Raw genomic sequence first — 15,426 nt, forward strand, 5'->3', positions numbered from 1 at the left:
TATCGTTTGCATATTATTGTGATATAAAGCTGATATAATAAATAAGCTTATAAAATGACAGCTACTATTATAAAATTACGTTTTGCTTTATCGGATTTGCTAGGCAATTTCGCAGGAAGCCATTGTGCGGTGAATTAAATGAATAAGACAGTATATGCTAAAAAAGTGAGCCTGTGTGGCTATTCTATCTTGAAAGAGTGAGCCGCGAAATGGGTTCCCTCGGAAAATTGCCAAGCAAATCTCAAAAGTTAGAAATGAGAAGGTCAAACCCTAATTCTTCACTCATTATGAAGTGCATGTTAGCTTTCAGTTCGTAGGGACCATGCTTTGGATAGATCACTTTCCCATCTCAGTACATACAAACCCGGATTTTACAAAAGCAAAACTTGAACCCAACTGATAAAAGAAACAAGAACAAAAAGATAAGCATTGAAGACTCCCTTACATAGATATTAAGCTTCCTTGCAAGATCATGGATAGGAATTTATTCTGGTTCAATACATATGATATATTCATGTAGATGTTGGTATTTTACACTTCTTTTTCTTGGGTTATCAAGTCAAAAGAGATAATTCGATCAGTTTAAGGCCTAGCACAAAAAAAAAAGGGGGGGGGGGGGGGGGGGGGGGGTGTTTTACTAACGAGTGCTTAGCTAAGGAACATTTAAATGCTCTTGGAAACATCATTTTACACAATTTTTTTAGTCTCAAAACATGTGTAAATTGATGTTTCTAAGAACATTTAAGTACTCCTTAACGAGTGCCCTTAGCAAACCCAAAAAAAAAAAAAAAAAAAAAAAAAAACCATACAAACAAAGATGGTAAAAACTAAAAAGTCCCAAAATATGTAAAGGAAGAACACCCTTCAGAACAACTCATCAGCGTCATCTAGTGACATGTCTATCATGTCATCTTGCCCTTGAGCAGCAGCTTCATCCAACAACCACTTCTCAAGCATGGAAAGTGGGGCTTGTGTTTCCAAATTCACATTGCTCTCCGCTTGGAAGAAGGCTGTATTAGGAGTGTAGTTTGCAGTCTCCTCTATGGACACGGATTGGGATTCATCCGGTGTAGAAGGGTCCAAACTGAGCAGCGATTCGAGAGCCTCTGGCGATATAATATCGTTATGCTTGGCACTGAGTGTCCCTTCACTTGAAGTATAATCTGTGTAAATGGGACTATTAGATGAATTTTGAGTAATCTCCGAAATTGACCTACAAGGATTAGGAGAATTTCGCATCCATCCTTCTAGCAATCGCGATACGTTTTCGGTGCTCCACGCATAAGTTGATGCTTGGATTGGTCTCATGGATTGAAAACCATCAGAAGGTTTCAAATCAGGAATTTGGCCTGGTTTCTCTAGAAACAAGGCTTCACATAGAGCTTGTCTAGCCATGTGTATATCAGTTTGGAGCCTCCTCTCCCACTGTCCTTTGGAGATTGTCTCTGAAGTTGAGAACCCACTTCCCGTATTGCCATCAAGATCTGTTTGAATCTTCTTGAGCTTCTTCTTCAAATGGGTATTCCAATAATTTTTAATATCATTGTCTGTTCTCTGAGGAAGGTAAGAAGCTATGGCAGCCCATCTGTATTGAATCACATCAAGGGTAAAATTCCAAATCATTACTTCTTCCTCAAAAATATACACATGAAAAAGCAGTAAAATAGTAAGTCTTATCCATTGTCAATAAGACTTGAACTCCATAGATTTCTAAATAGATAGTCTGTTACCTGTTGCCCAAAAGAGCTTGGAGATGTATTATCATCTTCTCCTCATGGTCAGTAAAGTTACCACGCTTGATCCCAGGTCTAAGGTAATTAGTCCATCTAAGCCTGCAGCTCTTACTGCATCTAAGTAACCCTGGCAAAACCAATTGAAAAGATCAGATTAGATGAATAAATATGTCTATAGCTCTGTAACTTCATTTCAAGAAAAAAAATTCATGAGACCCTTTTTAAGTAGTAGATCTTAATGATCTACCCAAACCAGACCAACCAATGCAAAAGAGAAGAAGAAAAAAATTGAAAAAAAATTTACCTGTATTAGTAGGAACAGCCCTCCAATTTCCAGGACCATGATCTTGAATGTAAGAGACTAGGATGATATCTTCTTCAGGGGTCCAAGGGCCTTTCTTCATACCCATTTTATCACAACAAGGAGGTCGACCCATTTCAGATTTGCTTCTTTCTTTTCTTCAGTTCTTCAAAAAATGATTTTGTTTTCTTGCCTCTTCTTCCTATTTCTCCTAGGAATCTGCAGACATGGGTCTAAGGCAGAGGTTTCCTATCTTATATATATAGAAGAGACTAAGAGAGAGGATTGTCTGTAAGGTACGCTGACCCATGAGAGGCCAAAGTTGGCTTCAAGAGTCAATATAAGACGGCAAAGGCATTTACTCACAGGCTCGAAAAAGTCAGCCGGGTGAAATGGCCTCCGCCTTACAAAACCGTGTTGCATTCAATGTGGATGGCACTAAGTCCAGCTGTTTAAGCTTTCTAGACCCTTGCAGTTAAAAAATCTCTCTCTCTCTCTCTCTCTAACCCTAGCAGTATTTAAAGAGAAGAGAGATAAAGGAAGTTATATTCGTTGTGCTATAAAAGGTAATTTTGCACCTGGTTTTAGAAGGAGGTGTAATTTCACATTTGTAAAATTACCCTTTACAGCACATTGATTCATGTTAAAATTATATGCTTTTATTTTATGGCTAATTGTTTTATGTACTATAAATAGAAATAGTAAGAGTTGAGAACTTAAATTTATGTTTTATTGGGAAATTTACATTTATAAGGTGTTTTTAAATATAGCATAGGAGAGTTGGGATGAGGCATCCTAAGTTTTCTAATTTTATTTAGTAAAGGTAAGTTACTTAATAGCTGATGAGAATTTTCCATATATAAGATATTCAGTAGTTACTGTGAAATTAACATTCATAAAGTTATAAATAAATTGGGAGAGAAGACATGGAAACGCACGCTATTTTAATTTCTGACAAATACCATCCTATGGAAACCCTAACCTTCTGTGCAACCTTATAAACCCTCTAGCCTATATGTGATAACCTTACAAAATCATTAGCTTAATGGTTTCAACTTTTCCAAGGATTAAATATTGGATTTTCTTAAATCAGTATCGCATCAGAAGAAAAAAAAACCAACATGTCGAATGTTAAAAAGGGTATTGTCTTACTTTGATCTCCTTCTTTCACTTGATCAAAATGATCTTTAATCGTATGATCTCATCCTTTGTTTTAAATGATGCTAAATATATAAAAATGGCGAGGAAACGAGACCTAGATGGCCAAAAGGAGCAATAAAAGGAAGAAATATAAATGACTAACAAGAATTAAGATAATCGAATATTTCGACTCTCCTGCTTGACTCCTCCACCTCTAGCAACCAGATCCACTTCACTCTTAGCCGAGCGACCGAGGTACTGAAACTGGACCAAATGCCAAATGCTCCCCCAAGGTTACGTATCCATGCAAAATCCTTAACTCCAAGACATTTGGAAACAAGTTAATAAAAACCGATATGTTAAAGGTATCCATGACATTTTTTGTTTCGGACCAAAATTCCCAATCACTGATCTATTTTAAACTCACCAAATTTGTCTAAATATATTATTGTTTCATTTTTATTTTATTTTTTTGATAGGTAAGCTGGGGTTTGGTGGGGATCCCTACCAGTTTATTAAATGAAAAGAAAGATGTTACAGTTAGGTATGAAAGCATCAGTGCTATCCTAGTGACACAACTAGGTAGAGACAAACAAAGGACTCAAATGATCCAAAAGTACTAGGGACCTGTGAGCAAATCGATGGCGAAGAAACAAATTTCAATCTAGATTGGATGGTCTTGACACTAGGTTATTATGAATGAGAAAAAAAAAAGATAAACATATATAAACACTTGTATGACCACATATATGTTAATTCAAGCAAGGTTGCTTGAAGCATTACACCCGAGGTGTCTAGTTTGGAATACCTAGTTTGTTGCCCCCACCCCCTATATATAGAGATTCACTAGGGTTATTGACTGGTTAATGGACTCTAGCCCATGTAGGCCCACTACACCGGTCCATTATCTTATTGGGCTTATATTATAACAAAATTAGGATTATACTAGATACCCAACAATCTCCTTCTATGTTCTATATATAGCACAACCCAATAGATAGATAATGTAATGTCCAAACAAAATATTGAATCATCCATATCACCATATCAAAAAAGATCCATAATCCAACTGAAAACAAGAATACTTTTAAGAAGACCAAGAGTTTTAGTAACAATCTAAACTCAAACAAATGCAGTTTCACATGTAAGTAAACTATTTATTCAACTGAAAAGAAAATAATAGTCATCACTGCTCTATAAAGATTCACTCATCAAGTAAGTCACCCTCATCAAAATCTAGATTGAGGCAAACTCCTCCATTTTAGCCAATTTTTATAAATTACCAAATATGAATATCATGAAAATGAATCCAATCATTTGTGTAAAATACTAAAGTATCTAGTTTTACCAGAAGAACTTAGTACAATTTCATAATAGCTGAAAAACAAATATCAATAAACATCATTGTCAAGTTTCAATACAAGAACAAGACCTAAATAGTTTCTTTTGCAAAGAACTATTCCATGTTTCCATTTGGAATGTTACAGTCATCTTATCCAAATTCGAGTTAAGTTGTATCATCAAATTTGGAATGAAACAACTTTTCCAAAAAATGACATGTCATCAAATGTGGAATGACACAAAACAACTGTAAACATCATTGAAACATATCAAGTGATTATCTTAGCCAAAAGAGGGAGATTCGAAAATTCAAAATAACATAGATGTAGGTTAATACCTGTCTATACAGTCTTTAACCCCATCTCCCCTACATTTTTGAATATTCGATCTTTGTTCAGTTCCTTTGTGAGAGCATCGGCCATATTATCCTTCGATCGCACATAAACCAAAGTGATTATACCTTGTTCTATAAGATAATTCAGCGTGGCATATTTCAGCATGAAATGTCTCCTCTTACCATTAAAGAGAGAGTTCTTTACAATCGTAATTGTAGCTTGATTATCATAGAACAAACTTATAGAATTAATCTTTAAACGGACAGTGTGAAAACAATTTAGATATTTTAGACCGAATTGAGTCTTTCGCTTCCACAAATTAAATTCAGACCCTCCAAACGATTGAAGTTTGATCATCTCAAACGGAATAGCATTCTTGTCCATTGTATATGTTAGATGCAAAATAAAATTGAAAATAGTGCACCTGATTGGCGAATTGCAAGAACCCAATCCGAGAACTGAATCGCAAACCACACGTGAGAATCGAACGCGAAACCCGCAAGCGACAACCGAACATGTGAGAACCGAATCACGATAACCGACGGCGTAGGTGGCTTTGGTTTCCTCCTTTGCGCGAGAGAGAGATCAGTGAGATCATCCCTTTGGTTCTCATGTCGAAATCTCCACAACACAATCTCTCTCTGCTCCTCCTCCTCTCTCACTCCCTAAATTCAAATAATCAACAAGAGGAGATTCCTTTGACAACATGAAAACGTGGAATTTACAGCTAGAACTTGAAGATGAGATAAACATTAATTTCAATATTGTCTTTGCTCGGATATGTAGCCCCAAATCGAGAGTAGAACTTTAAATTGGGCATCAGATTTGTTTATTGCTCAGATATCCAATTCAGCTTTTGATTTAAGAGGGGCAAATAATAAAACGAGAATCCAAAAAATGAGAGATTGAAAAGACGTCTGTTTTTTTTTTCCGCTATCTCTGCCGTTGATTGGGTTCCACGTTTCACCAAGAATTCCTCACGATGAGAGAAACAGAGGTCCTCTTGGGGATACGATTTGGAGGAGAGCAAAATCAAACACCAATGTAGGAGAGAGATGGACGACGATCAACTTAGGGTTTGATATTAATGCTTCAAGATTGTTAATTCAAGCAAGGTTGCTTGAAGCATTACACCCTAGGTATCTAGTTTGGAATACCTAGTTTGTTGCCTCCAGCCTAAGGGTGGCAAAATCAACCGAACCGAACCGATATCAAACCGAAACCGAACCTAATATTCAGTTTCGGTTTGGTTAAACCAAACTGATTCAAATTTTGGTTCGGATTCGGTTCGGTAGAACCAAACCGATGGTTGGTTCGGTTCGGTTCGGTTTGGACAATGATAAATGCGCCCCTTTTTCATAGGAAAATGGTAAATGTGCCCCTTTTCATCGGCTCGGTTCGGTTTGGAGTGTTTTGGTTTCAGTTCGGTTCAGTTTCGGTTTGAAGGGAAGCATGTTCGGTTCGGTTTCGGTTTGGGGGTCAAACCGAACCGAAACTGAACCGTTGCCACCCCTACTCCAGCCCTTAAATATAGAGATACACTAGTGTTATTGACTGATTAATGGACTCTAGCCCATGTAGGCCCACTACACCGGTCCATTATCGTATTGGGCTTATATTAGAACATAATTATGGTTATACTATATACCCAACAATATATACAAAAGAACAAGTCCACCATAGAAATTTTAATAGATGTATGTAAACTTGCATTGATTACTAGATATTAATTGAAGTTCTTAAATCTATTGTTCACCATGTTTTTTCGAGTTTAAAACCCTACTAGACCCTGTGTGTGAACAGGTTTATAAGCAGTCACTATGGGGATTTGGGTGTGTGAAGGGGGCTCTTGTTCAAATGCTTGAAGACGAAAGGAAGTAATGAACCTGTTCACACACAGGGTCTTCCTTGTCCATGAGTGTTGTAAATAAGCCTCTTGACCCGTTTCAATTTGAGAGATAGAAACGAGCCCATGGTTCTCTCGGTTCAAATACACATTTAAATGAACCAAAAGAAGCCTCGTGAATCGGGCCAATTTAAGAGGCAGTAATGAAAATGGAGGATTCTGTCGATGCCAGAAGGGTATCAGGGCCTTTTGACCACCCGATTTTAAAGTTTAGTCCTTTTTTTTGTTCTTGTTTTAAAAGATGCCAGCAATCCATATTTTCACTAAACATAAGCCCACATTCCCTACTTTTCTCAAAAAAATAAAGCATTAGGTTTGCCTCGAATGAAACATGTATTAAATACACACCTACTTCATTAATTAGGATAAAGATCAATATAAATCCAGTTGACTTACGTCCACCTATTAAAGGGTAAAAATAGATTTACTTTTCAAGTTAGTGGGATCCACTTTTGCGTCATTCAGGACCCAAAACGCCTGATACAACCGATGGATTTAATTATTACCAGGGTAAAAATCCCCCTTCAAATGAAGGTCATTAGATTCTTGTTGACCCCACCTTCAATCTCTGCAATCCGATGATCCTATCCGTTAGATCAAAGAAGCATGGGATTACAACATGGCCAACGGGTCACGTTAAAATCCATCGGTTTAACAGTTTGATTAACTAGTGAGGAAATGATATTTCCACTCCTTTCCCAGAATTTACAAATCTTTTGTGTATCTTTTTGCAGAAAATGACATGCAATCATGTTTAAGAAAGGACAATAGAAAGGGTGGGTGGAGGGGTGTTAATGGGCCGATAAATCCCAAGGATACGAACGTACGTTAATGGAGAGACTTTGGGGGAGCAGCTAGATCTGAGATTTGCCCATTGCATACATGTCCTAAGGTCCAAAATTGGATACATGCCCACAAAATCCTACGGAGTGTCCTAGATCTTTTTTTATTTTATTTTTTATGATGCAGGTTGTTCCCACCCCCTTCGGGAGTAGGACTATTCCCTACGGATGCACTGCGTGGCCCACACACCATGTGCATAAGGATAAAGTCCAGGGGGAATCGAACACTCGTCGCCAGGATCAAACCCGTGACTTATGCCGAAGAGCCAACACCAGTTTGGGCTAGTGTCCTAGATCTTAATGGATGGTGCCAATGTACAAAAATAGACTTCATTTTTTTTTTCTTTTTGGTTTATTTATGTTTATTCAGGAAGGGTAGGATACTTCCATGTCTTATTCGAAATGGATAGTGACCCAGACTCAGTAAGTAGCTCCGAAAAGCAAAGCAAAAAGTATCAAATAATAAGTGATATGAACGAATTGTGGCCAAGACCTAGGCGGATCCGATCCGAGTTGGATCTGTTAACGCCCTTAAGCTGGTGAAAATGCTAAACTTGGGTTGATTTTAGGAATTCGGTAAAATTGGGCTGGGTTCGGGTTGATTCCAATTCATTTTTTTTTTCACAAAAGCTCAACCTGATCTAAACCAAGTTGCACCCCTATCGAAAGAAGGCATAAATTAGGGGTGCAACTCGGGTCGGGTTAAGACCTGACCAGGCCTGACCAGAGGAACCCATTTTTCCAACTCGACCCGACCCAATTCGATTTCCAACGTACCCGGACGAGAAGCCCATTTTTTCCAACCTGAACCCCCGACCCAACACAAGTTTTTTAGCTTATAAAATAATTTCTTCATAAAATATGTCGGGTTTCACTTGGGTTGGGTTGCCCAAACCCTCAACCCGAACTCGAACCGACCCGACCCGACCCGAGTTGCACCCCTTCAGTGGAAATATCATTTCCCTAATGTTTGATACTCAGGATGGTCATATTTGAATATTACAAACCCATCATTGGATGACTGGAGAGTAGTGTACTAACTACTGAGTACTAACCTTCATCTGACTTTTACATTCAAGTTTTATTTTGTTTTCAATTTTTTACCGACTTACTTTTTTTGTAAGTTCTATTTAATTTACTATAGGTGTCAGAATCATACTCATTTACTACAAGGTAATGTTTGACCTTTTCTTACCATAAATGGCAATTTATTGGCCGGAAGAAGGAACGTGGACTCGCCGGAGTTGCAAATTACGTCAACGACTGCGTCATGAAAAATTTATTCTTGTTTTAGTATCTTTGGTTGATTATCTTATTTTGTACGTAATCAATTTTTTTTAAAAGTTATCATTCCAATCCTTTTAATTATGCCTCTGTATAGTTGGACACATGGTAGCCCATCAGCATCTAAGAGCTCGCAGCATCCACCTGGCAATTACACGTGGCAATATCTGATATATATATATATATATATATATATATATATATATATATATATATATGTCTGGCAGAGATCTGCCCACGTTGCAGGTCATTTAAGAGCTGAGCTATCTTTCTTTGGGGTGTCACGGAATTGGGCCACGTAGAATGGTAACATGATTGAAGTCGATGTGGGGCCCACAAGAGAAAAAGTCTTTGTTTATTGAGTTTCCTTATGCGGACTTGGGCCCACAAGACGCTCACAAGTTAAGTGGCCCCCCACCAAATAAAGCCCCTTTGTTCTGATACGGCGATTTGATTGACACGTGTTGCAATCCGGATAGCATTTGCTAATAAAGATAGAAAAATTAGATTTGCTAGAGGCCGCATTTCGCGGCCGGTTGTTGCATGTGAGAGCAGCCACATGGCTCACTTTTCAGTAGATTTTGTCTTATTCATTTAATTCATCTGAGGTGGTTGTTATCATGTACAACAGCAGGCTGCGAAATGCCTTTCTGCGATGCCTTTCTGTTATGCACATTCCTGTTGTTTCTTTACTGTTTCTTTTTCATTTTCTGGCAACCGAATGTGCACTCTTATTGCTTTCTAAGCAGTTTCTTTTCCTTTCCGCTTCCTTCTGCCACGTTATTTTCTTTTCGTTTCCGTTTCCTGCACAAAACTGAACAGGCCCTTATTGAGAAATTTGTATAACACAAAAAAGGATTTGCTAGGCAATTTGGTGGAAAGCTTATTTGCGGATGGCTTTTGCAGGAGCACCGATCAAAGGTGGACATATGTCATTTCAGTGTATAAAAATGCCGACAGAAAATTCAATGTTTAGTGATAGGCATTGACATTCTGACCCTTATTAGGGTTTCAGAGTCACCAGAGTCAATATTTAAAATAAAATATCAAAAAGCCCGGACCCAGAGAAGAAGAGAGCTAAGGACTAAGACAGACAAAAACCAAGGAAAAAATTAGAAAAAATCAATCCCATTGGGTCAATACGAAGTCGACTTAATTAATTGATCTATTGACTAATCCCATCAGTTTCTAAAATCAAGCAGTAATAAGTTTCAAGTTTCTTTCAATTTTTCCCAATGAATAGTTCAACAATAGGACCTATTATATGCATGGGGTCACATGTAATTAACCCGGAATGGGTTAACTATCCATACCGAAACATATGTGTTTATATGATTAATTGATCTAGACTTCCATTTTAAACAAATTGATGCCTCTGGTCTGTTTCATTTTATCGAGATTGGGACTTAGGTGCCAATTTAGCGAGATTTTCACCACCTTTGTTGACGGTTCACTTATGGCTCTTTATCACCACGAGAATATTTCAATTTCGATAAATTTAAGATACTATAACAGGCCTAATTTTGCCACCTATAAATTTAAGCACATCTACCTACATCACTTTTACATAGGGGTGTAAACGAGCCGAGCCGAGCGGCTCGGCTCGTTAAGCTCAAAAGGTGGGCTCGGGCTCGAACCAAGCTCGGCTCGGCTCGGCTCGGTCAGGCTAGGCCAGGCTCGCAAGCCTTATCGAGCTTGAATTATGTTAATTTTACACCCCTCATCTTCCCTGGAAAGCCCCATCTAGTGTTTTTTTACTACTCTTTTTACACTAGGGGGGTGGTCCAAGTAACAAATGGGGTTCCAAAAAAGAAGTGACATATTTTGCCTCCCCCTTTCACTTCCTAGACAACCCTTTTAGTGTATATATTAATATATAATATATATTTAAATATATTAAATTATTAACGAGCCTTAACCAGCCGAGCCTGGCCTAACTCGGGCTCGGCTCGTTAAGCTTAACGAGCCGGCTCGGCTCGACTCGTTAAGGATTCGAGCCGAGCTCGAGCGAGCTTCCAAGCCCGAGCCAAAATTGACACCCTTACTTCTACAAGTACTTCCACCCTCGGCTAGTTTGTCCTGTTAATCCTGTATGCCACACTGGTTTGTCCTAATCGTATCGAATAAGGGTGGAAGTGTCTAATTCTGAGGAAAGCAAAAGAAACCATCTACTATAAGTAGCTTCCATTTGACCTACTGGGTCCCTCTCCCTCTCCCTCTCCCCCTCGTCTTACGTTGGCCTCTCTGATCATTCCCATTTTCCTTTGAATACTGCAGAGCAAACGAATCGTTTGAATTTTGTGGGCTCCACTGTGAGGGGTATCATCGCCCATCGAAATAACAATGTAACTTGGATTTCTATTTAGTGGGACCCATCGTAAATTTATGACAGGGTACGGATGTTGGTAAGTATTAATTGTATGAAATTTTGAACTTGGTGTGCCAAAAATTTGTTAATTATTGCATGTTCCTTTCCATCCTTAATTCAGTAGGCCCCATCGTAAATTAGTCACTAAGTTTCAATATGAAGCTCTCAAAACCTATTCATTACCTCTAAGCATTGTATAAGCCATTTATTTTACATAACCCTCCAAAATTCCTAAATGGCCTAGAGGAGTTCAATGCTCTCATTTCAAATGATACATGATAATTAGTATCATCCACTCGTTGTTTGAATATAATTGGATATAAATTATAAGATCGTATGTAGGCAATCATGGATCTAAGATTGATGATCTAGATTAAAGTCAAGCAAACCTATTGATCCATACCATGCGAGCAATTGAGTCAAGCAGGACGGCATAAGGTTGATCCTGGGAATATGGTCACCCATGATCTCTCTTCCCTGCAAATATAGCACTAGGGGTGTAAACGAGCCAGGCTCGGCTCGGCTCGTTAAGCTCAAAAGCCAGGCTCGGCTCGGCTCGGCTAGGCTCACGAGCCTTATCGAGCTCGAATTATTTTAATTTTACACCCCTCATTTTCCCTGGACAGCCCTATCTAGTGTTTTTTTACTACTCTTTTTACACTAGGGGTGGTCCAAGTAACAAATGGGGTTCCAAAAAAGAAGTGACATATTTTGCCTCCCCCTTTCACTCCCTAGACAACCCTTTTAGTGTATATATTAACATATAATATATATATTTAAACATATTAAATTCTTAACGAGCCGAGCCGAGCCGAGCCTGGCATAACTTGGGCTCGGCTCGTTAAGCTTAACGAGCCGAGCCGAGCCGAGCCCGGCTCGTTAAGGAGCTCGAGCCGAGCTCGAGCGAGCTTCCGAGCCCGAGCCAAAATTGACACCCTTATATAGCACCATGTACCAAATGTGTGTGATTTCATATTAAGTTAATAATCACTCCCTTTCATCATTTTGTTTTGTATGTCCTTTAAATATTGTGACATCAAGAGCCCTTGGGAAGAGGATTCCAAGATAAATAGGGTGTTCTCCTATTCATAAACATTTTATATTGGCACCTACGGATCAAAGGCTATTGCTGATGGAAATAGAGGAAGGTAATCTTTCCCTAGACATGATGAGCAGAGTTCTCCAAATGAATGAAGATGTTATTCATTTTTTTATGCGGAGGACACTGCAAGATATAATTGCAATAGATTGAGTATAATGTTTGGATACTGAATAGTTTATCTATGAATATTATAATTTGTAGACTCCTACATGATAGAGATAAATAAATGATATCATGTTATCCCTAAATGCTAAGAATGAATTACAACAACAAATTGTGTAGATAATGTTTATCTCTACAACAACAAAAAATCGTAAAACTCCCCCTTAAGTTGGAGCATGAGGTCTTGACGCCCAACTTGGAAATTAGTGCATGAAACTAATCACATCCTAATTCTTTGGTGAAGATGTCAGCTAATTTGAGGCAAAAAGGAACACAAGCAGACCCCATATTGAAGACGTTCACGAACAATGTGACAATCAATATTATTGTGCTTTGTAAGCTCATGAAATACTGGATTGGCAGTGATGTAAAGGGTTGCGACTAGCCAGTGATGTAAAGGGTTGCTTGATTGCCACAATACAACTATACAAGCACATTGAGCGCCATTGAGATACTCCAAGATCGTGTAAAAGTGCTTTGAGCCAAAAGAGTTTGTAAGCAGCTTAAGCCATAGATTGGTCTCCAGCTTCCATGAACGATCTCAATCAGTGGTTTGCTTCTTGGACTTCCAAGATAATAGGCTACTACCAGGGAAGGTAACGTAACCTATGATAGATCAATGGGTAACAGGACAAGCATCCCAGTCTGAATCTTAGAAGGCAAAGAATTTTTATTTTTTTTTATTAGTAATCTGGGTTAGGCAGACCCCAAGACCAGAGAACAAAAAAAAAAGAAAAAAAAAGCAAGAAGAAGAAGAAGATATTACAATCTATAATAGAGGGTTCCTTCATCATCCTCTTTGACATAGTCATAAAGAGGATGAGGGAGGGATACCCCTTGAATACAAGAACCTTTTAAAGGGCAATTAGCTTTTGAAAGAAAATCAGCAGGTCGATTTGCTTCCCTCCAGATGTGAGACACCTTCCAAGAAACGAATTTTAAGAGAGTGTTCTTCAGATGAGCTAATGGTAGTCTTTTCTTCCACGGGCATGGGACAGAGCCTTCGATTACATTCACTGCCAATAGAGAGTCCGACTCAATCCAAAGGTGATCAATATTAAGGGCGGAGGCCAGGGAGGCTCCATGACAAATCGCTTCAAGCTCCAATTCCTGGATGGTCATTTGAATCTTGTCCTGGGAATACATGGCTAGAACTGAACTATTATTGGTACGCAAAAGACCCCCAATGGAGGTTGATGAGCTTGCCAAAGACGCATCACAGTTTAGCTTGACACATCCAGGTTCTGGATGGACCCATTCACAGCTTTTGGTGGGTTTCTGGGACCTGAATAGGTGTAAATCAAAGTCCTTCGAAAAAGCCAGATCTCTGCTACTGGTTTGGCTATCTAATCTAAGAAATATACATCTGCTTCTGATAGTGTGGAGGATATTACTCAGGATCACTATCTTGTGAGAATTGTCTGCTCCGTGTAACATGTTATTTCTTTCCTGCCAGATGAGATAAATTGATGAAGTAAATGCTATACGGATAGTGGTAGGCAGTTGATTTGAACCAGGAAAAGTGGTTCTCATCCATTCTTCTTCCTCCATAAGCTTTCTTTTTGGTTTCCTTCTAATATTGAATCGCCATAGCACAGATCTCCAGATCCAGGCCGAATACGAACATTGAAAGAATAAATGATCAATACTTTCAGATGCAGCTGAGCACAATGGACATCTGATCTCCCTATTTTGGCCCAGAAAAATCAGCATGTCCTTAGTGCTGATTTTTTGGTGAAGGGCTAACCAAGCCGTAAAGCTCATTTTGGGTATGTGACCTTTGAACCATACAGAGGAAGCCCAAGCTATTTTTGAGTGATGCTCTCTGATGCCATTCCAAGCGCTTTTCAGTGAAAAAGACCCATCAATAGTATCTTTCCATATTGCTTCATCTTCAGCACTTGAGATAACCAAAGCCTTCTCAAGTATCAAGTTGATGGAGGGAAGCCTTTGTAGCATGATCGGGTCCCATATTCCTTCCCGGAGGACTTGATGGACAGCAGTTTGAGGACGAATTGCATTTAGATATTCTCCATCAGGAGGATACTGTTCTACAATAGGCCCATCCGGGTGCCAAGGCTGAGTCCAGAAATCAATACCTTTTCCTTCTCCAATGATATAGCATATGGATTTCTTAGCTTCTTCTCGACAATTAAAAACTGTCCTTGCTCCCCACGACATTTTGCTAGGCTTTTTTATGATCCAGAAGTTCCTCGTCCTTACATATTTGTGATGAAACCAGGAGACCCAAAGGGAGTTCTTCTTCTTGATTATGCTCCAAATTTGTTTCATGTCAGCTGCCTTGTTCAGGTCCTTTAGCTTCCGTAAACCTAGACCTCCTTCGGCATTTGGGGTGCAAATTGTATCCCAAGCAATAGGGTGATAGGATTTCTGAAGAGAGGGGCCTGAAGGCAAAGAATTATAGCGAACTCCGAGCTAAAAAGTAGAGACCTTGGCCACGATTGAAGTTTAATTAGTGTAAAACATGCAAAACAGCATCCATGTGAGGTTGTCGTGGGGTATGCTTAAATTAGCTAAGGATATTTATAGAGTATGGGATGTTCGGATGAGTATTGGATAGATAAAGGAGACGTCAAATGAGGCGACAAAACGACAGCGAATCTGGGAATTTAACAACGAATCAGCTAATAAATTACCAGAGTCGGGGTTCAAGCGATGATTGTGCTCTGTTGGAAAAGCAACTAGCTTCGTACCAAGTAGACCACTTCTAAGAGTGTATAGAGTATATTTGCGCTGACTCACAGAAATATCATCCTTGTTGCCTATTGATGAAATGCTTACTGCTTCAATTTTAAGAAAGTATTTAAGTGTCCTCAATCCTTAATATGATAATGAAACTGAAGAAAGTAAAGAAGTCCTTGAATGGCTAACTGATTATTCCTGGTGACAAT

The 15,426-nt window shown here is 38.8% G+C and overlaps 1 protein-coding gene across 1 annotated transcript; it reads right to left on the reverse strand.

Moving 5' to 3' along the window:
- Positions 1-818: 818 nt before the first annotated feature.
- LOC143848217 (myb-related protein 306-like) lies at positions 819-2,473 on the reverse strand. The gene is made up of 3 exons (XM_077357101.1): positions 2,038-2,473; positions 1,731-1,860; positions 819-1,585 (listed from the first exon to the last, which is right to left on the reverse strand). The coding sequence occupies exons 1-3, from the start codon at positions 2,168-2,170 to the stop codon at positions 865-867; spliced, it is 984 nt and encodes a 327-aa protein (XP_077213216.1). The 5' UTR covers positions 2,171-2,473; the 3' UTR covers positions 819-864.
- Positions 2,474-15,426: the final 12,953 nt, after the last annotated feature.

The sequence above is a fragment of the Tasmannia lanceolata genome, unplaced genomic scaffold (assembly GCF_043159265.1).
Source record: "Tasmannia lanceolata isolate RefF3 unplaced genomic scaffold, GAP_Taslan_0.1 ptg000016l, whole genome shotgun sequence".
Taxonomy (NCBI): Eukaryota; Viridiplantae; Streptophyta; class Magnoliopsida; order Canellales; family Winteraceae; genus Tasmannia; species Tasmannia lanceolata.

Bases quoted from the DNA above. Each gene is read 5' to 3' on its own strand.
- LOC143848217 (XM_077357101.1), bottom strand. From the start codon at position 2,170: ATGGGTCGACCTCCTTGTTGTGATAAAATGGGTATGAAGAAAGGCCCT. The intron at 1,861-2,037 runs GTAAATTTTTTT...TGGTTTTGCCAG, and splicing joins GGCTGTTCCTACTAATACAG to GGTTACTTAGATGCAGTAAG. The intron at 1,586-1,730 runs GTAACAGACTAT...GATTCAATACAG, and splicing joins CAAGCTCTTTTGGGCAACAG to ATGGGCTGCCATAGCTTCTT.